Genomic DNA, 25,340 nt, shown 5'->3' on the forward strand with positions numbered 1-25,340 from the left:
GTCCTGCTGGGGCAGGCTTTATGTCCGTCCTCTCTGTCCTCCCCACTCAGGCTGCTGGCCTTGCTCTTCGCTTTGCTCTGCCTCACTTCTCCTGGACAGGGCCTTGACCCTGCCCTTCCTGGAGACCAGGACAGCTTGTGGTGGGGGTGCCCAGGCAGGAGACCGGCCAGGGCCCCCCAGGAATGAGGGAGAGATACCGAGGATACCAGGAACATGCTCTGGAGATACCGAGACCCCAGGAAGCAGAATACCCAGAGGCCGGGGTGATGGGCGCTGGGCTGGAACTGGCGGCCACCATAGCGACCATGCTCCTGTCTCCTTCCCAACCGCTGCTCCAAGGATGAGAGACCAGAGCCCCGAAGAGGCCGCAGACCAAGGCCTAGGCCTGGAGCTCCCATTCGTAAAGCGTCTCTTGAGCAGTTACTCCTCTCTGCCCCGCAGCCAGGCTCCCTTCTCAGGGAACAGGGCATGGGGGTGGGGAGCCCTTGGGGTGTTTCTCTCACCCTGCGCCGGGAGGGGCTGGGCGCCCTGCTCCGGAGGTGTCAGCGGAACTGTCAGTGGGTGCCGGCGCAGGGATTCCCCTGGCTGACTCACTCACCCCGGCCTGCCTGTGCCTCAGCCCAGGCGGGAGCCGTTTGTGAAGGTGTCACTCACTCGGAGGGTGTCCCAGGAACCAGGGGAGCTGGGGCTGAGCAGCCCTGGGAGGCTGGGGGCAGATTCGCCCACGGAGCCCTCAGGCCTCCCTGGACCCCTGCACCCAGCTGCCTCCCTCACCCCTCGACATCTCCATCAAGCTCAGGGCTCCCACTTTCCAACACAAGAGGAGCCTTGAGGCCTCGGGGGTCCTGAGTCTGGGCCTGGCTGCTCCCTGCCTCCCTGAAAGATTCCCCCCAAGGGTGATGAAATGCCTTCCCTCCGGAGAACAGAGAAGCCATTGATTCCCTTGATCCGCCCGGGCACTTCAGAGCCAGGGCAACCCGATGGGGACTGAGAGGCAGGAAGTGGGGCCAGGGCGGTGACCCAGCCCGGGGGCCAAGAGCCCCTGGAGAAGGAGAGAAAACTGCAGGCTGCCCCCCGAGAAGAGTTCACACAATCCAGTGCGCGATCTCCAGGCCCACAGATGCCCCGCGGAGCCTGTCTTCAGACCCTCTGGAGAGCAGGCAGCGGGATGGAGGTGTTGCAATCACGGCGTGTTGGGGTGGGGGGGTTGCTGGGGGAGGACCAAGCAGACAGAAATGTGGAGCGCGCGGCTGGAGAGAAGGCCTGTGGGGGCGGCAGCAGCAGGCTGCGTGGGGCGAGCCGGGCTGGGGATGGGATGGGATAGGAGGCACAGTTATGGGTGATTGCCCCAGAAATCCTGCCTTCTGGGTGCCGAAGGGAGTTGGGGGGGCTGCCCTCTGACTTCTCCAGGCTGGAATGGCAGGGGCCGGCAGCCCCCTAACCCCCCCATCCCTTCGGGGACTGGGCTGCCCAGGGCTGAGTGAGCTCCATGGAGGGGCATTCAGGACCCTGGCACAGTTCAGTCTAGGCAGGCAGGCTTCTCTGCAGCCCACCTGCAGAAACCACCCTCCTGGTCTGGTGAGAGAGGCCAAGGGTGTGGTTGGCCGGGTGCCACGGGGCAGCTCCAGCGTCTCTGGTGAGCGGGCCACCCAGTACCCCTGCAAGCATGCCCAGCCTTTTTGGCCACATGAATCCCTCTGTGAGCAGGCTCCGGGCAGGGCGACCCGGGGGGAGGTCCAGAGCAGGCCTGGGGCACAGCCAGGAAGACAGGCCTCTCCTTCCCTGGCTTTCAGCTCGGCCCCCTGCTGCAGTCAGGGGCATGGAGGATCAGGGAGGCCTGGTCCAAACCAGGATGGGCCCTCGAGGCAGGGCCAGCCCCCTTAGCCCTCCGAGGGCTGCCTTCTTTAAAGGCCAGAGAACAGCCCTGCATGGGAGCCTGCTGAGGCCCCGGGAGCCGGGTCCCAGGCCAGGGTTCATGCTGCTCCCAACCTCCCGCTGACCTCAGGGTGGCCTGGGGCAGGTTTCCACATCCTTTGCGCTCCCTTCCCTCCCTGAAATGCGGGTGTGTGACTCCGTGGTCCAGAAGGTCCCTTCTCACCCAGATGTTCTCCTGTTGCTCACTGAGCTCCCCCAGCTTAGAGAATAAAGGAGGGCCCGAGGACCGTCTCCTACTGGGCCTCGGTGGCCAGGTGCCCTGCACCCTGGGGCAGAGCACAGGTGCCCTCCTGGACTCTCTGTGTCTCCTCCCTCCTCCCTGGGGTGACGGCTGAAGTGAGATGGTGGCCGCGAGCTCCCAGTACAAGGCCTTCCGGCAGGCCATCCGGCTCTCACTGAACCGGTGTTGTTACCCTTGTTATGATGTCTGCAATGTTATTATCATTGTGATGGACTTGTCCCCTCAGAGCCTGTGGGGGGCTCCCTGGAAGAGATGGCTCGAGTCCTGGGCTGGCATCGCCTCCCCCCGCCCCCTGCCCCAGCCTGCTTGAGAAGCAAGAGGTCAGGCGGGGGCAGCTGAAAGGTCTGGGTGGTGGGAGGGGGCCTGGCCCCTCTCGGGCTTGGCTGAGCCCGCCGGCGCCCATCTGCGGAGGGGCGGCCGCCCTCCGAGAGTTGGCTGGGAGACCTCCGAGCCGAGGAGCGCGTGTTCTCCAAACATCTTGTTCACGGCAGATGGCAGCCACGACTCCCTTTCCCCTTGCAGTTCCGGCTGCACTTCCCTTCCCTGTGCTCGCCCTCCTGTTAACTTTGCTTTCTGCTTTGGGAGACAGCCTGCAGCCCCCAAAGCCGCCTCTGACTGTGGGGAAGCTTGGTGCGCAGAGCGCGGACGGTGTCCAAGCAGAAGAATTCTCGAGCCCCCATCAGCTTGGTGAGGGAAGCTGTCTTGCCTAGGTTACCACACACTGCCTGAGTCTCTTTGGCCAAAAAAGTCCAGTGGAAAGATCTCGGAAGAACAAGGGCCTGGGACTGGTTTGACGTTTCTTGAGCAGCTGCGAGACCCCAGGCATAGTCTGGGTGCCAAGGACACAGGCAGAGGGTGCAGTCCTGCCCTCCATGAGCTCCCAGCTTGGTGGGGAACCAGGGCACCTGGGGCAGGAATGGAGGGGCACCAGTCGGATCTGCCTCAGGGCTGGCAGGCTTCTGCGGGCTTCACAGAGGAGGGCGTGCTTAGGCTAAGCCCTGGTAGGTTGAGGAGTTCGCGGAAGAATAGGACTAGAAAAGGCATCCTCTGCCAGGAGAATGGCCTGTGCCAAGACACGGAGGCATGACGAACTCTGATGCCGCAGAGCACTTGACCATGGTGAGTGATAGAGCAGATGAAAGCCAGGTGGTTTCACCAGCGTGTGCCATTCAACCCCAGAGTAGGGTCTGTGAGGAGGAGCAGACCGTGACCCTCTGGTTGCTCGTGGGGCAGGGCCAGCCTGACACAGAAGCCCTGCATTGGAGCCAGTGGGGCCCTCGGCAGCTGGAAGGAATTCTGGGATCTGACTCATGGTTGCCCTGAGTTTGGGGCCAGCAGGAGCATCTTCTGTTGGTAGAGCACTCCTGCTGGTGGAGCACCTCCTGCTGGTGGAGCATCTCCTGCTGGTGGAGCACCTCCTTCTGGCGGAGCACTCCTGCTGGTGGAGCATCCTCCTACTGGTGGAGCACTCATGCTGATGGAGCACCTCCTGCTGGTGGAGCACTCCTACTGGTAGAGCACTTCCTGCCTCAGCTGGTGGAGCATCTCTTGCTGGTGGAGCAGCCCCTGCTAGTAGAGCCATTGTCAGAAGTCTCTCCCAGAGGCTAAGACAAGGGGGCCATGAATAAGCGTGCCCTCAGAGGGTGTGGTGCCCAGACTCCCACGGGTGCTGCCCCTCATTCTGTGACCTGCCCCAGCTTCACCCCACGTCCATGTAGCACTGGACAGAGCCTCCGTGAATCAAGACCCTAGTCTATGCCAAACCGTGCTAAGTGCTCCCACACAGGCCTCCTCCCAATTAACCTTCACAAGAGCGGTACTTGTGGGCATTGCCCCAGGTCCCGAGACTTGTTCAGAGTCACCCAGTCAGGAACATGGCCAAGGTCCAGGCCCAGGTCAGCCTGACTCTCCCTGGCAGCCTCCTGCTCAGGTACATACCCTGTCCCCTGGAGAAGGCTTGGTGTACAGGTTGGGGTGGGGGTGGCCCGCAGTGTTTGCTTTTCCCAGCCCTGCTTTTGCCCTGCCGCCAGCACCTGGCTGACTGTTTGCCCAAGGATCTGCCCTCCAGTAAAGTGGGTGGGACTGGGCAGGGGTGGCGGACGAGTGGTCCACTGTTTTTGGCTTCCAGCTTTTCCGTGTAACCGAGAAGGGCTGCGCTGCCCGTAAGCGCCACACCCTGCAGTCTGACGCTGCCCCGGCAGTGCCTGGCCTCGCCCGCGCACAGCATGTGACTTTGCACTGCTGGGCCTGGCATGCCTGGCGTGCCAGGGCAGCAGTGGCAGCGGCAGCTGGATGGTCAGCAAGGAGCAGGAGAGGTCCCCAGAGCCCTTGAGTCAGGGCAGCAGTGTGGAGGCGAGGCCTGGCATCAATGGGGCTTTTGTGCAGCCAGGGGCAGAGGAGCACGTGGCCTAAGCTGGGAGCATCCCACCGGACACCTGTGTCCCTTCCTTTCCTGGGGCAGCTGCGCCTGTCCACGGCCCTGCTCTCCGTCCCAGAGAGGAGAGTCTGCCTTGATTCAGGCCTTCCCTGCCCTGCCCTCACCTCCTTTCAGATGAATCAGAACCAGAAACTTCCCTGGTCCTGGGCCCGCCCCCACCTCTCCTCCTGAGAGCGGCATTCACCGACTGGGGAATGTGTTTGGTGGCTCCCTGAAGTCACAGGCTGGATCTTTGGGACCAAGGGGAACAGATTAGGTAAACAGAGGCTGGGAGGGTCTCGCGTCCCAGTGGAGAAGGAGCCGTTTCTCCCCTGAAGCTGGGACCCCAGGGAGAGGCCTGAAGGAGCTGGACAGGGAGCTGGCACCCCTCTCCCTGCAGTCCTGCCTGTGGCTCAGGTCCTGGAGAATGAGGGATCTTGCCCTACCACGGCGTGCCCACCTTGCTTTGCACTGTGGCCTTTAGCAAGCCCACTGCCATGGCCCGTGGTCACTCCACCCCTTGGTACCTGCCAGACAAGCCGTGAGGACCAGCAGGCTGTCACCAGGGGGCTGGACTGCACCCACCATGGGCTGAGAACTCTCTACACAGAGCGCAGCCGGGAGCGCGTCCTAGCTCAAGTTGGGGACGGTCTTCCCAGGGAGGCACGGCCGTGTGAGGTTGTCTGGTCACTCCCATGGTGGCCCTGAGGGAGCTGGCTGTGTGCTGGGGCTAGGGAGGCAGCCTGGTGTCTCCACCACCACCTCTTATCTGGGGAGCAGGACCTACGTGGAAGAGGGGAGTGCTGGTCCTCCGAGGCTGTGATTTAAGTCACAGATTTAAGTCGGACACTCAGTTGTGTCCAACTCTCTGCGACCCCATGGACTGTAGCCCACCAGGCTCCTCTGTCCATGAAATTCTCTAGGCAGTAATACTGGAGTGGGTTGCCATTTCCTTCTGCATGGGATCTTCCCAACCCCGGGATCGAACCTGCGCCTTTTGCATCTCCTGCATTGGCAAGGGGTTCTTTACCAGCTGTACCACCTGGGAAGCCCCAACTTGCCCACAGGTAATATAAACTGAGCCCAGTACAAAGCCTGGATTCTCGGACAGCGAACCCCATGCATCTCCCCCCTCTGCCCCCGACCTAAACCAAAGTGCTAATAAATGAGCCCATTGATACGTAACCCCCACTTTGGATCCCTCTGGCTTTTTTTCTCTGAGGAGCTCCGAGCACTTCCCAGATGTGATCTCACGTGTCCTCCCAAGGCCCAGAAGAGCTGAGAGGACTCCAGATGCCAAGGGTGGGCGGGCCACACAGAGCCGGCCACAGGGCCGAGAACCAGCCTGCCCGCCGTCCAGACCTGCCTTGGTCCTCTGCCTCTAGTAGGGGGAGACTGGGGCGTGTCTCCCGCTGGGCCTGCCCTCAGCCTCCAGTCTTGGTCTCCTGATGGTGCAGGAGGAGGGGGGACGCTGGGAGAATCCCGATGAGGCCCCACGGGGGCGGGGGTGTCGAAGCCCAGGGTTCTGTCTTAAAGGGAAGTAATCATATTTTGAGGCTTTTTATAGTGCTTTCCTTCTAAGAAGCCTCCGCTCTGTCTTGTTCTCCTCCCATTCCTAGGAAGTTGACAAAGAGCAGATGAGGGTCACAGGGAGGAGGCAGAATGAGGATCTGCAGGGCAGGCCCTTTCCCTGGTCATCTCTGGTTCCCACCCCTAGCCAGCCCCCAGCCCAGGAGGCAGCCACTGTTCCCATGCCCATTGTCTGGAGAGGAAAGAGGCTTCAAGGCTCCGCAGTCACGGGCAAGTCACCGATGGCCTAGGTTTTGGCCTTGGTTCTGATTGATCTAAAATACTGGGCCTAGAATGATCATTCCTGGCCCATCTCCCTCCCAGGGCAGCCATGCGGTGGTATCGATATTTCAGTGTCTTTCCTAGGATTATGTCTGCAAAGCAGAGGCTGAAGGCCCTTGGCAAGTGAGCATTCGGGAGGAACAAAAAAGTGAGTCCTGGGGAAATGGGAGAGAGTGTGCATTGCATGCTCAGTCGTGACTGACTCTCTGTGACCCCATGGACTGTAGCCCGCCAGGCTCCTCAGTCCATGAAATTCTCTAGGCAATAAATAATACTGGAGTAGGTTGCCATTTCCTTCTCCAGGGGATCTTCCCGACCCTGGGATCGAACCTGCATCTCTTGTGTCTCCTGCATTGGCAAGGGGTTCTCTACCAGCTGTACCACCTGGGAAGCCCCAAACGGGAGAGGACTGAGGCTCTAAGAGGGGAGTCATTCTCCGGGTGTTCCCTTTCCTCCTGCTGACAGCATCCCTGGGATCCTGGGGAGCCCCCGGCCCCCCGGGCTGCAGGCACGTGGGTCTCTCAGGGACCCTGTTGTGGGGAGGGGGCTCGAGTGCTCACCACACCCTGAGAACACAAGCCCCGGTCTCCCCGCTGACGTGTGCCTTCCCTTCAGCGGCAGGCTTTGTGGTGGGGGGTACCACAGGCCACCCTCCCATGGACAGGCAGGCCTGGGTGCCTGCTGGGAGGCCAAGGGAGCAGGTGCATCCATGCAGTGGAGCCCCTTAGCCAACAGGACACCCCAGACAACTGGCCGCATCCTGGCTCCACTGTTCAGTGTCACCCCAGCAGATCACCAGCACCCTGACCCTGCATTTCTGCATCATTGGAGCAACGATGGCGCCGCATTTCTCCCCCGCCTCACCCGCAGTGTGGTCTTCAGGCGCCAGGGAAGCCCGTCCGTGGCCTCTGCTGCAGGAGAGCCATCCAGGCCCGAGCTGGGACTCAAGGCACATGGCCAGTGGGTGGAATGGAAAGAGCTGGGGCTGGAAATCAGGAGTCTGGTCCTGGGCTCCACTCTGCACTGGATTCCCCAAGGCTGCACTTTAGATGTGGCTCCTGCCACCTGCCAGGCCCTCTGCTGAGGGCTGGGGACACACAAGGGAAGGAAACAGACAAGGCCCCTGCGCAGGAGCCACATCCTGGTGGGGAGACTCAGACAGTAATGTGCGTGCTAAGTCACTTCAGTCGTGTTCCGACTCTGTGTGACCCTATGGGCTGCAGCCCACCAGGCTCCTCTGCCCATGGTATTCTCCAGGCAAGAATATCGGACTGGGCTGCTGCTTAGATAGTAAACACGTCAACCCGTGAATAAACCAGAGAGGGTTAGATGGTGGAAAGTGCTGAAAGGGAAATAAAATGGTAATGTGATGGAGAGGGCCTGCGGGCTGCCCTGAGGCTGGGCAGGAAGGCGGGAGGAGGGTGCATGAGCTGGGATCGGAATGATGGGGTGGGCAGGGGGGTGCTGTGTCCAGGAGACAGGACAGGCTTGGCTGTCTGAGGGACAGAGAGAAAACCCGCGTGCCTGGGGCTTGGTGAGCAAGGGCAGTGTGGAGGTGAGGGCAGGCCGGCCGGCAGAGGAAGGAGAGTGTTTTCTACATGTGATGAGCTCCGCATGGAGACTGGAAATGGGGTGTGGGGGCGGGGGGGGAGGCTGGTCGACTGGCAGAGACATCCTCTCTCCGAGCCTGTTTCCCTGCTTTAGTGCAGCACACCACCCCCCTCCCCCGGGTGGTGGCATGTGTGGTCAGAGCCAGCGGCCGGGAGAGTGAGGAGATGAGCACGGAAGGAGGAATGCCTCTTCCCTCAGACTCGTGATGGGGGTCCCTCGGCTGGGGGAGTGCAGCCCAGGGATCACCCCTGAGTGGGTGCCTGCTGGACAGACGCCCTGGCCTGCCGCACCGCCCGAGGGCAGAGCTGAAACTGGGGAGTGGGTTCCCCCAGGATGCGGTGGAGCGGGGCGTGGCCCATCCTCCCCTGCCTGCAGGAAGAGACCGGGCAGGAAGTGCTCCAGGCGGGCAGCCCCGGGTGACGGCTCAAGGCTCTGAGGTCTGATGTAGTGCCGGCCCCTCCGCCTGTCTGGGGGAACCATCATCAGGCCGGGGCGTCCTCAGCAGTACCTGGCCTGTCGGTCACTGCCATCTGCTGCATCTCGGTCTGGCCCCCACTCCTCTCCCCTATCATGCCCACCTTGGCCCGGAGCTTCCCACCCAGCCCCAGGGTGAAGCTGGCTCACAAGACCCCAGGAGGCTCTCCAGCGCATCCCTCCCCTCGGCTCCCATCTGGCTGGTTCTGGTCTTCACTCCATCCTCCAGGTTCCCCTCCCCGTCCCGCACATGGACCTGCCGCCCTCTCCGAGGGGCCGGGTTACTCCACCTTATACTTCAGATCTCAGCTCCGGCTCCCAGTTCTTAAGGCAGCTGCCCCTCAGCTCTGTGCTGGGGCTCCGATGAGGACCCTTCTTCTGACCACAAGTCGTAGAATTTTTCACTATCGTATGTGAAGATTAGCTTCTAGCCTGTCTTTCCTGTCTGACCTGCCGGATCCGTGAGGGCTGGCCCCACCTGGGCCTTTACTTATTGCTGTGGCCCCCTGGCACGTAGTGGGCTCTCTGATTGTGTGTTGGAGGGTGGAGGATGGCTGTGTGTGGGAAATTAATTTTTACGACGTTTCACCTGTGTTCACACCCTGGGGCCCCACCCCGGGGGCTGCCCCTGGCCTCCTCTCCCCTTAGGTCCCAGTGCTGCCCTGAGCCAGGGAGTCTGGAACCAAACTGGCCACACGTGGGGATTGGGGGTCCTCGAAACCACCAGGCCTGGGGCCACGCTGTGTCCTCTGCTCCCAGGTCCACTCAGCCCTAGGGTTTGGGGCCTGGACCTGCCCGGGGTCCCTCGAGGGGGAACAGGCTCACTCAGATGCCTACCACCGACTGGAAGGAGAGTCAGTGTCGAGTCCACCCAGGCTGGCTTCCGGGTGGTGGCAGGTTTGCAAGCCAGGTGGCGTTGCCAAGGAGCCGTGGACTGGGGCGGGGGGGGGGGGGGGTGGGCAGCGGAACAAATGGCCTTGGGGCCTTTGCCCATGGGCCTTAGGGTGGAGGCTGCAGTGAGTGGTCTCAGGCCTCCCACCTGTCTCCTCTGCGGACTGGCCAGGCTGTCAATCTCGGGGGATCCGGCATCCCTGGCGCTTGCCGCCAAGTGGTAGAAGGGATGGTGGTGGGAGACTGGGGTTGGGAAGCTGCAGCCATCCCTCCCAGTGCCAGGGTCTCCCCAGCCCTGGCTGAGGCCATGCTCGCCATGGGGGTGGGCTCTCGGGCTGCAAGGACATTCTGGTCAGGCTGCCGCATCTGATGCTGGCAGGGAGGGGCGCCCAGGAGGCCCCAGAGCCCACAATTCTAGGTCACCTCCTGCACCATTGGAGGCAGGAGCCATATTTATAGCAGCCAGTGGCCACCGAGGGTGGGGCAGTCAGCAGGAGCCGTGACGCAGGCCACCCCCTCTGGTCCCCTAGCTCTTGCCGACTCCCCCACCGCCACCCCCGACTCCAGAGGCTTCCTGGGCAAGCGGCGAAGGGCTGGGCCTGCTGAGGAAACAGGCCTTGTCACCCTGCTCCCGGAGCCCGGCGGGGACACGGTGCCATTCTCCGCCTGGCAGGAGCCTCGGCCCCAGTTGGTCTGGCCAGGACCCTGTCTGTCTTCTGGACCCCAGCTGGGCGCCCCGTCACAGCGCTCAGCCCCCGGCCCTGCCGGCCTGTCTCCGCGGTGCAGTCAGCTCTGGTTGAAAGGTCTGGGCCCTGGAGTCACCGGCAGCTTTGCCAGCCTCTCTGCGGCTGCCAGGTGCGTCCCTGCTGGTGGCGGGCAGTTAATGGGGCCACGGGCGCCTGCCCTAGGTCGACAGGGCGGAGACCCTGCCAAATGCCTGTCACCTCCCGCCGTGACCTTGTGAAATGGCCGAGGAGTGCCACTGGGGGCGGGCAGGGCGGGCAGCGAGTGCAGTCACCACGGCTGCTCCTCCTTCCGCCGAGGCCCCAGGGGTGACAGTGTGATGAGCCTGGGGCCCCAGGCCCTGAGGGTGAGTCCTCTGGGGAGGAAAGTGACACCCTACTCCGGAGCTCTCTCCCAGGCCTCATGTGCCCAGATACAGAGCTGGCCCTTAGGTCCCGCCCAGGCCTGAGGAGGCAGAAGGCTGACCTCTCTATTCGGGGCCTGATGAAGTCACTCCCATTGTGGAGGCCAGTGCCCCCCAATTTCCAGTCTATGTTGTCCTGAGCCACTGGGCCCATCCCCTAGCCTGGGGGGAGAAGTAGGGGGAGGCCAGTGGGGGGGCCTCCAGTGTTAACAGACAAGGTGAGACAGGAGGGCCGGGAGCCTGCAGGATGGTGAGCCGCAACTTCACTGATGAGCCGTGGGCTGACCAACCAGGACTGGGGCTTAAGGCTGATGGGATGGGCCCTGGGCTTTGCCAGGGAGGAATCCCTAAAGTGAGCGGGTATCTAGAGAGAAAGAAGCACCAGGCAGGGGCCACGCCACTAATGAGCAGGAGAGGGACATGGGTGCAGGGAACGGGCTTGCTCAAGAGCTGGGCTGGAGAGGCTGGTTGGTGCAGAGCTCAATAGCTAATAGTTGGGCGTTGTCATCTTATTTGAGAGGAATTTAGGGGCTTCCTTGGTGGCTCAGTGGTAAAGAATCTGCCTGCAATGCAGGAGACGTGGGTTTGCTCCCTGGGTTGGAAAGATTCCCTGGAGAAGGAAATGGCAACCCACTCCAGTATTCTTGCCTGGAAAGTCCCATGGACAGAGGAGCCTGGCGGGCTGTTGTCCACTGGGTCTCAAAGAGTTGGACACAACTTAGCAACTAAATAGTAACAACAAGGGGAATTTAGGAGTTTTAATGCACTTGTGAGGAGGGGGTTAATTTAGTTAAAACTGTTAACAGGTGTGGTTGGGTGGGTGTGTGTGTGTGTGTAGCCAATGCTACCAAGTATCCCGTGTATGCAGGACCCAGCTCTCAGCACTTCACAACTTTGAACTTACTCTGTCATCTCCCATGAGGAAGGCACTGTCATCACCAGCCCTGCTTTCCCGAGGAGGAGAAAGCAGTGGTTGATTCATCCTGACTTGGAAGGTCATGGTTCTGTGCACGCCTGAGTAGACAGACACTAGAACAAAAAGCAGGTTTACCCTGTTCTCCATCCAGTGGCCTTCGGAGCCCCCAGCCCTCCCTGGAGACTTGGGGTCATGTGCTTGGGCCTGACTTTGCTGTGCCCAAGGAGATGTGAGGGAACGAGGGGGTCAGAGGGAGTCTCCGAGCACCTGGGTCAGTGTTTCCTTTGGCGCCTTGTGGCGCAGGCCAGGCAGAGATGCGTGATGGTTGAATTTTCCTAGACCCCTGGGTGAAGCCCCGAGGCTCTCTCCTCCACCAAAATAGCAAGTAGAACTCTAAAATCCAAGGCCAGAGTGGACCTACCAGAGAGGTCAGGCTGTTTCCAGGGGTTTCTCAAACGTTTTTAAGCCCTGAGACCATTTAGCTCAAACACAATGTCACAAGGAGCCCCAGTGAGTAAAAAAGCTAAAATAGCGACTCTGACCAGCATAGCCTGCAAGTTGCAGCCTGCCGTGACCTGCTCCCCCCCCCACCTCCCGAGGCCCCAGGGCCCATGGAAGCAGCACCTGCCGCCTCCAGCAATGCTCCTGTGGCACACGGGGACTCTGCAGACCTCGTCCCCTGGGAGAGAGCTTGTGTTACGCAGTCACTCGATCCTTGCCCGCTTCTGCGATGCCCAGAGAATTGTTGACGTGAAACTCCATACCCAAGCGCAGGGCTATGCCCGAGATGGCTGTGCTGCCCGGGGAGGTGGCCCCCCTCTGCGGATCCTCCATAGCCCATGCAGCCCCCACCCCCGGAGTCGGGAGCCCCCCAGTACAGGCTGCAGAGGCAGGCGCGATAGGACCGATAGGACCGAGGTGGCACAGGGTATGCGGGGCGTGGGGGCGGGGTTCCCGGCGGGAAGGTGTCAGGCGAGGTGTGCCCACTTAGCAGACTCATTAGCGGCCTCGCTGGGGGCTCCTCATGAAGTGGAGGGTGCTAAATCCTCTCGGAGGTGTTGCCAGCACCCGGAACAAGGAGACTCTTCTCAGAAGCTCTGGGAAGCCAGGCCAGTGTGCTGCAGATGAACTGCCTGGTGGGGTTCCCAGTGACTGGCTCGCCAGAGAGCGGAGGCCCCGGGGGAGGCCAGGGGCCAGGGGGTCCACAGGGGGCACTGCCAGCAGGATGCTGGAGTGGGCACACGGGCATGAGCGGTGGGCCTCTGCTCCTTGGGGCATCCAGAGTCTGGGCTGGGAAGGGCCCTACAGGGGACCCCCTGAACCTCTGAGACAGATGATGGGGGGCGTCTGCAGGAGCATGGAGGGGCCTTGGGCCGGAGCTCCCCCTTCCAAGCTGAGCCGTGGGATGGTGATTCTCATCTCAGTGGCTCGTCCTGGGTTAAGGAGACAGGTCTGGTGAGGCTTCAGCCTGGGCAGGTGAGGCTCCTGCCATCTCTACCTGAGAAGGTGGGTCAGGGCATCCTGTAGGCTGGCTCGGGTGAGGGCAGGCATGGGTCAGCCTGGTGGCCAGGGGTGGGGAGCAGGGCCTTTCTGTGCAGGAGGCCTGACTCGATTGCAGAGATCAGTGGCCCTGCCACAGCTCAGGCGGTGAGGGATTTGGGCCGTAAGGATGAGGTCTAAGCACTCTCAGGAGAAGATGATGGATAAATAATGATGGTGGCAATGAACACTTGCCAGGCGCTGAGTGCTTTCGATGTGTTATTTCATTTACTCCTCACGACTCCAGGTGAAGCGGGGACCTTCGTTGTCCTCTCCTGCAGATGAACAAACAGAGACTCAGAGAAATGAAGGTCACAGACACCTCGAAGTAACAGAATCAAGATGCAAACTCAGGGCTGTCCCACCTCAGGCTGGAGGGAAGCCAGCGGTGGGCTCCTTGGAGGAACCAATACCCTCCAGGAGTTCGCATTTGAGACTGCGGGTCCCAGGGGAAGGGGGGACGCGACACAACCACAGGGGCAGCGCAGGAAAGACTCTGCCTAAATAGAAACAAACCTGTGAAGGGCTCCTGCCTCCATGCACAGACAGGCAGGAGGAACTGGCCAGGGGCTGGGAGACCAGAGCCCGGCCTCTCGGGGCCACCCCAGGGCACCTCGGCCCCAGGCACCAGAATGAGTGTGGGATGAAGGCCATTCCTAGTTTCAGGAATAGAAGCCGTCTCCAGGGAAGAATTCAGAAACAAAACCTGGACTGGCCAGAGGGGAATCTCTTCTGCTCTCCGGAACAAGTCCATTCTGGCCCGGGACAAAGCTGGAGGAGTGGACCAGGGAGGACTGACGGGCGGAAGGAGGGCCCGGCCTGACTGCCATGCCTGGGGAAGGGAGGGGTGGAGGGGTGGGGGGGGCACATCCTGCTGCCTCTCAGGGCGGCAGCCCCCCCAGACTCATCCCCCAGCAGCCAGCCTCCCTCCTGGAATAACTAGCAGGAAACGAAAGGCCTCAATTGATTCCCAGGGAGTTGGCTGGTGTCAGTGACAGGGCCCATGGCAGATGGCAAATTCCGCTTGTTGTAGACGAGTGGAAAATAATTAGCGTGAGAACGAGAAGCTGGAGCCTCTGTGCTAAACGGAGCCCTGATGAGGGCTTGTCGGGAGGGGCCAAGGGCACAGGCTGGAAGCTCGCGGCCCGGCTCTCACCAGCTGAGTGACCTTGGGCAAGGGACCTAACTTCTCTGGGCCTGTTTCTTCATCTGTAAAATGGGGTTGACAATATCACGTAGCTCATAGTGTTGCTAGAAAGATGAAATTAAAGTAGGTGATACTTATGAACTGCTCACTGCTGTACCTGGCGTGTAGGAAATGCTATGTTAAGAATTTTTTTTTTTTTTTTAATAACTGGTGATAGAATAGTTGCTGGTGCCATCTCCAGGTCCAGCCCAGCATGACTGTAGGTGTGGCCCCCAGCAGTGGGGCTGCCTCTCTGCATCTTCTTCCCTGAACTCTGTGCCCAAGCCCCAGAGTGCTGGTTTGTGGGCTGCCGCGGCTGCTCATGGCCTTCCCTGGTGGCTCAGATGGCAAAGAATCTGCCTGCAATGCAGGAGACTCAGGTTCGATCCCTAGGCCAGGAAGATCCCCTGGAGAAGGAAATGGCAACCCACTCCGGTCTTCTTGCCTGGAAAATTCCACGAACAGAGGAGCCTGGTGGGCTACAGTCCATGGGGTCGAAGAGTCCGACACGACTGAATGACTGACACATGGATGCTCGTGGGTGTGGGGAGGACACCGCAGGGAGGCCTGGCTTCACAGCCTGACTTGGCCCCTCGCTCAGTCGGTTACTTAAACTCGGAACCTCAGTGTCCCCATCTGTGATATGAAAGCATGACATGAAGTCATGCCCACCCACGGGCTCCTAGTGAGGAGAGTAGGAGGCACCTCCCCAGGTCCTTCAAGGCTGCCCTGGTTGGGGGGAGGGGGGGTTTGCAGGAAAGCTGCTCATGAGCTGAGACCCTAGGGGGGAGGGTGGCGGCGTGGGGCGGGAGCAGAGACAGCAGCATGCCCCCCCACTGCCCCGCTGCGGGCCTCACCAGACACCTGTTTCCGTCCCAGGGCCTGGGCGTGTGAGGACCCATCTCTTGCCGAAATCCGTCCACAGCCCTGGGCAGGCTCGCCTCTGCCTTCTGCTCCGGCACAGCTGACGTGTGAAAAGCAACAGCTTTCGGGCCCGGACTCCGGTTGCCCACACCCCGGCCCCGGCGGGCGGCCCCCACCCCCGCGTGTTCACTCTCTGTTGCCTCCCTCGCCGCTCTCCCCCGCCCCTCGCCTCTCCGAGCCCAGCTTCTGCGGGACCCTCACACCTGGGAGGCAGAGGGACTCGCAGGGCAAGCAGGAGGGGCAGAGACATTGTTTCCTTTGAAGTAACTCCAAGAGGCTGCTTTGAAATCCCAGCCCTGCAGCCTGATGAGGCTGAAGTAAGGGGACACATAAAGTTTCTAGCTCCGGGCTGCAGCCCACGCACCTGCAGGCAGCCCGTGGAACAGCCTCTCCTCAGCCTCAGTTTTCCTCATCTGGGAATGGGGTCGATGCTCACGGTCTCCCTCTAGTGGTGAGACCAGGAGTCTAGAGCCAGAGGAAGACCCAGACGGCGGGTTGTGGTCCCCAAAGACCTGGCGCCTCCCTTCACCGGGTGGGGGAGCATGAATAGCCCGCTCCCAGGTTTCAGAAACGCATTTAATTAGATCCTGCACCTCTGAAGTGCCGGTTAAGACACGGGCTGTGGAACCAGGGTATGTGACCCGGGGCAAATCACTTCATCTGTAAAATTCGGTAATAGCAGTGCCTCCAATGAGGACTGAGTGAGTTATGTGCACAAAGGGCTTAGAGGAGGCCCAGGACTCGATAGGCAACTGACAAATGCTGGAGGGCGCAGAAGGGCTGAGTCCCCCACTCGCGGTGGGCGGAGCTCTCTTCCCTCACCCGGAACCGCCCCGCAACCTCGGGAGATGATTGGTTACTACGTGCCGCGCCCCTCCCTCTGCGGGTGCTCCCCGTTTAAGTCTCACAAGCCAGCAGGGAGGTTAACGAGCTCCCGAACGAGCCACATAGCTGAGTAGTAGTGGCCGTGCCAGGATTCCACCGCCCCAGGAGCCCGTGCTCTGGACAGAGGTAAAGCGGGCAGGAGGCATCTGCCAGCCCACATAGGCCAAAGGGCAGCCCCGGTTGAGTCTGGCCCAGCTGGGACTGAGCCTCTAGGGGCCAGCACCCGCCCTGCAGGCTGCCCGGGGGCCCAGCCTCCCTGCGGTCAGTCCTCCAAGTCAGATGACCAACCTTCAAGACTAGTCAAGCTCCAGCGGCCAACACAGACAGGCCCAGAGGGCCTAGGAGGCAGCAGGTCCCTTTCACCGTTTTGGGAGCATCTTCTCTAAGCCCTGTCGCATGGGGCATCCCATTCATTATGGGAATGGGAGTTCTGGGCCCTCCCCTCAGAACCCCGAGGAATACAACACCTTACAGAGTGCTAAAAGACGCCTTGCATGCATGTGCATGCTCAGTCGTGTCCAATTCTTTGTGACCCCATGGACTGTAGCCCACCAGGCCCTTCTGTCCGTGCAATTTTTCAGGCAAGAATACTGGAGCCAGTTGCCTTGCCCTTCTCCAGGGGATCTTCCCGACCCAGGGACCAAACCCACGTCTCCTGTATCACCTGCATTGACAGGTGGATTCTTTACCACTATGCCACCTGGGAAGCCCTAGAGAGTGCATACAGACTACCCAATTTCCCTTTTCACTTTGGCCACAGGCAGCATGGAGGCTAATGCTAGTTTTACATGCAGCTCCTATGATGGGCTTTATGTCTTGTACATGTATGACGATTTCCCCAGCTTTCTATTTTAATTTACTTACTTTTTGTTCTCAAGTTTGTTTTTAAATTTGTATTCCACCTTTTCATTGTTTTGAGTTCCTATATAGGTACATGCAGCCTTGGATGCAAATAAATGTTAACAAATACAAAAACATCAGCCTCCCCTTAGTCCAGGCTCCTCATTCTTCAGAAGAGGTAATTGAGGTCTGGAGGGGCAGTGACTTTCTGTCCTGGGGACACTGCCCGTGGTCTGGGACTGGCAGCTCTGGAGCGTGGCTGGACCTGGCCCGATCACCAGCCTCAACCAGCAGGGCTGTTCAGGACCCAGGGAAGGTGGGCTCAGGGCTGAGGTCTCCTCCTCTGCTTTGTCAGCTGAGCTGCAGAGCCGCGGGGACCCCACCCACCGGGCGGTGGAGAGCTAGCCGCCGACGACTCTGCTTGAAGCTACTCAAGTGATTGATGCCTTCTTGCAGGTTGATCTCCAGCAAGGGAGCTCATGTGAATGTTGCTGGCTTCCAAGAGGGTTCTGTATCCAGAGTGTGAGAGAGGATCTCAGCCCAGGCTCCCTGGGGCGACACTCTCCTAATGGGAGCAGCTCTCAGGAGTTGGAGAAGGCGTGTGCTGTGTGGCAGGGAAGGGCCGGGCCGGCTCAAAGACTCTGGCTGCATGTCCGGCTCCCGCTGGGAGGGACATAATGGGAAAGCTCGGAGCCTCTGGGGCCTTCCTGAACGTGTTTCCTCACCCATAAATGGGGGCCCCAGGACAGTTTCCAGGATCCCCTCTAAGCGTGACATTCCTGCAGTGGGTGTGGGCTTTGGATGGCAGGAGGAAGGACGCTAGTCTCTTGCCTGCCCAGCCTCCTGCTCCTCAGAAGGTGTGGGGCAGGGTCTCTGAGCCTCAGCCTCCTCATTTTCAATGAAAATATGAGCGGAAGAGCCACGTTCGCTAAACATCTGTGACAGGTGCTGGCTTAAGTGTCTGCGACTCATGTAACCCTTGTGACAGTTCTGAGGTAGCTACTGTTCTTCGCCCCATTTTAGAAATAAGGAACCATGGCACAGAGAGGTTAAGTAACTTATCCAAGGTCACACAGCCAGGAAGTGCAGAGCACATATGTCTCACTCCCAGACATATGTGGAGTGAGAGTGAGGCTGTCACCCTGCATCGCTGTTGTGAGGATGGCGGGCAATTCGTCCGGGACTCAGAACATGGAAGGCGCTCAGCTGATGTCAGATGTATCCTAGTGGCCTGGACCTGGCTGTCATCCCTTCCTTCAGGCTCAACTTCCAGCCCATCCTTGGGTCCAGATGCCCGAGGCCACCTCTGCTAGGTGGGAAATCTCATGGGCTGACCTAGGGGCTGCTGGACGGGCCTCCCACAGCACATCATCCTGTCCCCTGTGGTTGAGCCTGACTCTGGCCCCTGGCCCCACTGCAGGCTAGCTCCCACCAGCTCGAGCTGGAATTCTCCGTGCCCTGGTCCCTCCCCCTGGAGCTCTCAGCACCCCATCAGCTAGGACCCACTGCTGAGGGGCACTTCTCCCTGAAGCCTGCCCCCAGGGCCGAGCCCAAGGGGACCTTCGGGTCAGGGGATGAGGCCCAGCCCCATCTCTATATAGCAGCGCCCCAAAGCCCATGGCAGGGCAGGGGACCCTGTTAGGATTCAGGTCAGTTAAGCCCAGCCATTTCTGATCAGTTAGAGCTGATCAGGGACATCCCAGTAACACCTGCCCAGACCCTGCACCTGTCACAGGTCACCCTGCCAGGAAACCCCCAGAAGCCCTGTTGATACGATCCCCCCACCCACCCACGAGTGGAGCCCGGGCTCTGCCAGGACCCATGCAGACCTCTGTGACCTCATCCCAGCCCTCTCGCTGCAGCCTTCTGGGGGCTGCGGTTGTCCCCCTTTTGCAGCTGAAGAAACGGAAGCCCTAGAATAGTTAAGATAGCCAGAGGAGAGGGTGGTCTTCTGAGAGCGATCAGGGTGGGGGTGCTGGGGAGGGACATTTTCCTCCAAAGTGAAGGATTTGAGCTAAGAGGGGCAGGAGTCATGTCTCCTACCCTTATGGCAGCTGCTTCAGGAGGATGGAGCAGTGGTTTGGAAGGACCAGGGCTGCCCAGGGGGAGAGGGGCTGTGTTCACACTCCAGGGGCAAGAGCTGGGCGGGGGGTGCGTAGGCGTGTGAAGGAGAGCAGTGCTGCCAGGCCCCCACCCCCCCACCCCGGGACTCTCCTTTGAGCATGACCGGGATGGGCAAGAAGGAATCAGCACGTGTAAGCCAGTATGCCCAGGGTATTGAGATGAGGGGTTCCCATAAGGGAGTGTCTTGTTCTGCATGAAAAGGGGTGGGGGGGTGCCATCAGGGAGGGTTTCAAAGAGGGCTGGCTTTTGGTTGGCTTACAAAGATGAGTAGGATTTTGCCTGCCAGAGGAACTAGGATAAACAAAGCACAGATTCCAATGAGGTGTTTTTAAGGGAGCAACAAGTTTGGGGGTTGGGGAAGGAGAGTGAGGGAGTGTGAGGGGGCACTGGAGTGCCTCCCCAGCCAGAAGGTGGCCCTGTGCCTGTCTGTGCCTCGGATCCCTAGGAGTTGGGGAGTGACTTCCTGCTCCATGACTCAGAGAGGGCAAGGCCCCTGCCCAAGGCTGCACAGCCTGCCTGCCAGCTGCTGCGGCCCTTAGGTGCTGCCTGATAGGCTTGGACTTTATCCTGCTGATCCCTGGAGCCATGGACGGTTTTTAAAGGAAGGGTCAGTCTGTGTGTTTTTGAAAAACAGTTTAGCATTTTTAGAAAGAGGAACTCGGAGGATGGTTCATACTTAAATCAAAGGCCTGAATCCCCATCAAGGAAACTGGGCTTTGTGAGTGGAGGAAGAAAGGGCCTCAGAGTGCCCCTCAAGTCATTCCACCCATGTGTGGGGAGCGTCCTGGGCGTTCACACCTGCCTGGGCAGTGGGGGGGATGTCCAGCCAGCAGCATAGGGGGCTCCCAGCAATGTTTCTGTTCTGCACCCCCTGAAGGGGGCACTGCCCCTCCCCTGGAAGTGCCCCTGGTCTGGATGACCCCTGCCCCATTGAGGCCCCTGAGGCCTGGGGGAGGAGAGCCAGAGGAGATGCTTTGTGGCCTCCCCAGACCAGGAAGTAGCCTCTGCCCTCCCCCATCCTGAGACATTTCCTCCAGATGAAATCACATCCCCAGCAGGGGAACAGGCCCCCATTGTGAAGGGCTGGGGTCTCGAGAGAAAGGGCGTCTTTCAGGCCCTTAAAAATAGCAGTCCTGAGATTTATGAATCCGCATGAAGTAGCGGGGTCCATCCTCCCCCCACCCCCAACAGCAGCACAGGCCCTGTCATCACCCCCCTCACCCCCCATGACCTGGTGGTGACCAGCTGGACAATCCGCTAGCCCAAGCAGGGGAGGGACAGCTCGTCCACCCGGTTCACACGCTCTCTCTCTGCTTCGCCCTCCTGAGCTAAAACTGCCGCTGGCTTCTTCCAGCGCTGCCAAGGCCTCTCGTATGGTCCGCACCAGACCCTTAGCAGGTGGGGACCATCGACATTTTACAGATGGGGAAACTGAGGCACAACTAGTAAGTCATACCGTGAGTGGGTGATGGAACCAGGGTCGGGAGCCAGGCAGCCCTGGACCTGGGATTCTGCAGTGGCAAGCTGGCCCCGGAGGTTGTGGGGTGTGGTCCCCAGACCTGTTACCCGGCACCCCGGGGGGGTCAGCCCGCAGCCACCCTGCCATGTGACCTAGGTGTGACCTAGTCAGTGCCTACAGCGGGCGGTCAGCTGGGCACTCCTCCCCTCACCGAGCTGGGGGGGCAGAGGCTGCCACTCTTCGTATCACTACAGGGGTCTTGACAGATCTTCGGCCCCCTCTACACGGGTGCCAGGCTCCCCGCCCACCCACTTATACCAGAGCCATTCTAGACTCTATAAGAGGTGAAGGGCTGGGAGAGGAGGCGGTTGAGAAGGGTTCACTGGGTGTACCCCTGAAAGCGAGACGTCCTGGGCTCCCGGCAGGGCAGCCCGCGCCTGCCAGCCCCTCTGGGACAGCCCTCCCCTTCCTCTGCTGGGGTCTGGCTTGCTGAGAGTGGCTGCTGCACCTGCAGGGACCTCGCAGTGGTTTCACATGTGTGTGTGTGAGGGACCCCCCGGGCCCAGCCCCACGCGGCTCCTCGCCCTCCGGGGGCCACCTGGCGTCGAGGAGGGGCTGGCGGCTGCCATCCCAGCTGTTGGCAGCTCCGTCCTCCCCAGCCCGGCCGCCGCCCACGGCGTCCCAGCGCCTCCCACCCCGCCCGCCCCGTCCCTTCCAACCGAAGCCGGCGGCGCGGTCAGCCCCTCGTCCCCACAGGCAACTGGAAGCCCCGGCCTCCCGCGGCCCCAGACCCCCGCCCCCGGACGCCCCGCCACGCAGCGCCGGGCTCTCCATCCTTCTCCCGCTTCCCAGAATCCGCGCTCCGCGCTCCGACTCCTCCTTGGAGAGAGTGGGATGATGTCACTTCCTGAGGGTGGGGGGAGGAGTAGGCACGACCCCGGCAGTCTAGCCCGCCCGCCCGCCAGGCCGCCACCTCGCTGAGAGCAGCCTGGCAGCGGCCGGATGAAGCGGCTGCACCCGGGAGAGGGCGACGGAGACCGGCCGGGCCGGATGTGCTGGGCCGGCCACCTGGCCCCACACTCCCTAGCCCACCCTGAGGGCCGTGCCCACCGGCTGGGGAGACTTGGCCACTTGCTGAGTGATGCTGGTCTCCACGGACGCTCTTCTTCCCTGGAGCCGTCACCGGGGAGAGGAGGACTTGCCACCCAGCCGGGACCAGGTGCCATGTAAGCCTCTGCCAGCCTGGGAGCAGCGGCCCACCAGCGCCCAGTCTCCGGTCGCTGGGGTTTCTCTGTTGAGTTGAGCGCGGGGCTACCCTGAGCCCCTCCCCGGTGTCTCCCCACCAGCCCCCTGTGGGGAGCCAGTGGCCTGCGCCACTGCCCTGGTTCCTGGGGCTCTTGGGAGGGGAGGACCGAACTCCTGGGCCCTTCTCCCCACGCCTCCCTGCGGCTAATTTGAATTCAGCTACTTCGGAGAGTTGGGATCCAGGCAGTAGAGACTGCATGGCTCAGGTGGAGCGTGGAGGGTGGAGGGTGGCTGCCAGGAGGATGGGATACCCCCAGGGCTCACCCACTGCCCTTCCAGCAGAGAAGCTGGGCACCCCGGTGACACTCCTGACCCGCCCCCCGTCTCAACCAGGTCCTTCCCTACCAAGGGGCGTCGCTGTGATTGGGGATTCTGTCTGATGGGTGCAAAATCAGGTCATAGAGTGTCCTCCTGGCATTCTAGCAAAGCACGAAACAGACCTCACTCAACAGATATTTACTGAGCACCTACTATGTGCTGGGTGCTCCCATCCTCCATGAGTGCCAGCCCCACGCATGCGCTCACCCCCACCTTCCCCAGCGCCTTCAGCCTTCCACCTCCCTGGCTTGGCTGATGCCGGGAGACAGGCTCAGGCTTGGGCTGGGAACCCCCCACCCCACACCAAGGACTGCATGCACTGGATAGGTGGGTGGGGGTCCCCTGATCCCTTGGAGGGGGGCAGGAATAAGCCCAGGTCTTTAGTGGAGCTTAGCAGTTCCTGTTGGGGTAACCCCAGGCTGAGCTGATCTCAAGGGGCCTGTGCCACTCTTGGGGACAGGCAAGTCCTCGGGGGTTAGACTGAAGCCAGTGTCTGGCTACTGCGGTTTTCCATACTGGCTCCAGGAGGATGGATATGGTGGGGGGTGGGTCCTGCCCAGGGATGGGACTGAAGCCCTGGGGATGTTGTACTAGGAGGATGCCCCTGCTGCTGGGCCTGCCTGGCCAGGAGCACAGTGGTCCTGGATGCGACCGCGGCCCGGGCAACCTGGGGGTTGTCTGCTCTGTTTCAGGAGGTGAGCGCCAGGCCCGCTGAGCCTCCGCAGAGCCGCCAGCCATGCCTGGGATCGTGGTGTTCCGGCGGCGCTGGTCTGTGGGCAGCGATGACCTCGTCCTGCCAGCCATCTTCCTCTTCCTGCTGCATACCACCTGGTGAGTCTCAGGGCCATGCACAGGCTTGGGGGTGGGGGAGTCACAGGCCTGGGGGAGGCCTTCTGACCCTCTGTCCTGACCCTGTCCCAGAAGTCAGCGCTGAAACATCCACCCCCTTTAGGGCAATACCCGCGCAGAGCCCAGAGACCCTGCCTGGCCACTCTGGGAGCCCTGGGCTCCCTGCTCCCACTGCCCTGTCCCTGGGCGCCTGTGTCCTCAGAGGGCCCTGCTGCCTGGCGGACAGTGGTCCCCTGCCCAGATCAGTTAAGCCCTTCATCCTGGAGTCCAGGCTGGGCGGGCCCGCCTGCCAGGGGCCGCCTAGCCCCTCTAATGTACACATTCCCCCAGGTTTGTGATCCTGTCCGTGGTGCTCTTCGGCCTGGTCTACAACCCGGACGAGGCCTGCTCCCTGAACCTGGTGGACCACGGCCGCGGCTACCTGGGCATTTTACTGAGCTGCATGATCGCCGAGATGGCCATCATCTGGCTGAGCATGCGCGGCGGCATCCTCTACACAGAGCCCCGTGAATCCATGCAGTACGTGCTCTACGTGCGCCTGGGTAAGGGCCACCCGCCGTGGGCGGGGGCTACTCCGGCCCTCCTCACCCCCACCCCCCTCCTGTGCCTAACAGTCATTCAGCCAGCACCGAGGGCCAGCCGCAAACAGGCAGACTCCCTGCACCCACTTCTGGACCAGGGATGGGCAGACTGCAGCCTGAGGGCCACATCCTGCCCGCTGTCTTTTTTTTTTTTTAATAAAGTTTTATTGGAACCCAGCCACACTCAGCTCCTTTAGTACTCCCCACCTCTGGCTGCTTCTGCACAACCATGGCAGAGCTGAGTCATTGTGATGGAGAGTATGACCCACAAGGTCTGAAATATTTACTCTCTGGCCCTTTATGGAAAAAGCTTGCCGACCCCTGTTCTGTCTAGGCTGTGTGTGTCTCTTCAGTCGCTTCTTGATCCTTCCCCAAACAGCCCCTCCTCCTCGTCCTGGGAGGGGGGCCCTCAGGAGCCTCGACCAGCTCCCTGAGGACACACCTGTCTCCTCCTCCTGGACTCGGGTTCCGCCGCCTCCCCCGGTCACTCCTGCTGGACACTCTTGTGCTCCCATGGCCTGAGCTTAGCCCTCTTCCTGTGTTAACTCAGGGAGGAGCCCTTTGTTGGTCTCATTTTGCAGATGAAGAATCTGGGGCCCAGGGCGGTTAATTAGCTCCCTTAAGGTCACACAGCTAACAAGTGTGCAAGTGTCAGAATTGAGATTTGAACCCAGGCTGTCAGACTCCAAAACCTGGACTCTTGGCTGCCACAAGGGGCTGCCTGTGGAGCTGGGGCTTCCAGTGCTGTCCCTGGGGTGGTGGGGGCTGGCGTCCGTTCTCCCCCCTGCTCCCCACACCCAACCCCATGTCAGCCCTGGGCTCAGCCCTGGACAGGGCACCTTGAGCAGCTGGTTCGCCCCTTTCCTCTTGTTGCCTCAAGTGCTGGAGGCCACCTCCCCGGGAACAGCCATTTCCGTGAAATGAACACCCTGTCCTCCAGTTCTCACAGCCATGAACTGTGGACCTCATCACTCCCATTTTACAGAGGAGGAAGTGGAGGCTCAGAGAGATTAGGTAACTTACCTAAGATACAGTATTAGTCGCTCAGTTGTGTCCGACTCTTTGCGACTCCATGGACTCTAGCCTGCCAGGCTCTTCTGTCCATGGGATTCTCCAGGCAAGAGTACTGGAGTGGGTTGCCATTTCCTCTTCCAGGGGGTCTTCCCAGCCCAGGGATCAAACCTGGGTCTCCTGCATTGCAGGCAGATTCTTTACCACTGAGCCACCAAGGAAGCCCCACATCTGATCCCAGAGTTCACTGATACAACTCTAATTCCTGAAAGAGCAGGGAAATGCCTCTTCATCATCCACCTTTGCAGTTACCTTCTCAGGGGAGTGTCAGGGCTGAGGGCACGTGAGCCAGAGCAGGGGATGGGATGGCCACACTCCCCGGGCCTCTGCACCTCGAGGCCTGAGAGCGGGGCAGTGGGTGGTTTGCTGCCGAGTAGCCGGGCCCAGGTTCCAGGGCCTCCCCGTCCTTCAGCCAGGACCCTGCTCTGCTTGCAGCCATCCTGGTGATCGAGTTCATCTACGCCATCGTGGGTATTGTCTGGCTCACCCAGTACTACACCTCCTGCAACGACCTCACTGCCAAGAACGTCACGCTCGGTATGTTGGTCGGGCCTGGGGTAGAAGGGCCAGGCCAGGTTAGAGACAGCAGTCCTGGGGTGGAGGGGATATAGCATCCTTAACCCTGGGTTGGGGGCTTCCCCGATGGTTCAGTGGTAAAAGAATCCACCTGCCACTGCAGAAGACATGGGTTTGATCCCTGGGTCGGGAAGATCTCTTGGAGCAGGAAATGGCAACCCACTCCATTATTTTTGCCTGGGAAATCCCATGGACAGAGGA

General features: G+C 60.9%; 1 protein-coding gene across 3 annotated transcripts in view; it reads left to right on the forward strand.

The window, feature by feature from the left end:
* DAGLA (diacylglycerol lipase alpha) overlaps positions 1-25,340 on the forward strand; it is a 73,335-nt gene that overhangs the window by 21,395 nt on the left and 26,600 nt on the right. For 2 of the 3 annotated variants that reach the window (XM_070457459.1, XM_070457458.1), the window contains 3 exons: positions 22,755-22,893; positions 23,242-23,453; positions 24,999-25,100. In XM_070457459.1, coding sequence (XP_070313560.1) covers positions 22,799-22,893; positions 23,242-23,453; positions 24,999-25,100 — 409 coding nt within the window. In that variant the 5' untranslated portion in view covers positions 22,755-22,798. Of the gene's footprint in view, positions 1-21,362; positions 21,666-22,754; positions 22,894-23,241; positions 23,454-24,998; positions 25,101-25,340 lie in introns of those variants that run through there. The other variant, XM_020916887.2, reaches the window with a different exon arrangement.

This window comes from Odocoileus virginianus, chromosome 28, assembly GCF_023699985.2.
Source record: "Odocoileus virginianus isolate 20LAN1187 ecotype Illinois chromosome 28, Ovbor_1.2, whole genome shotgun sequence".
Lineage (NCBI taxonomy): Eukaryota > Metazoa > Chordata > Mammalia > Artiodactyla > Cervidae > Odocoileus > Odocoileus virginianus.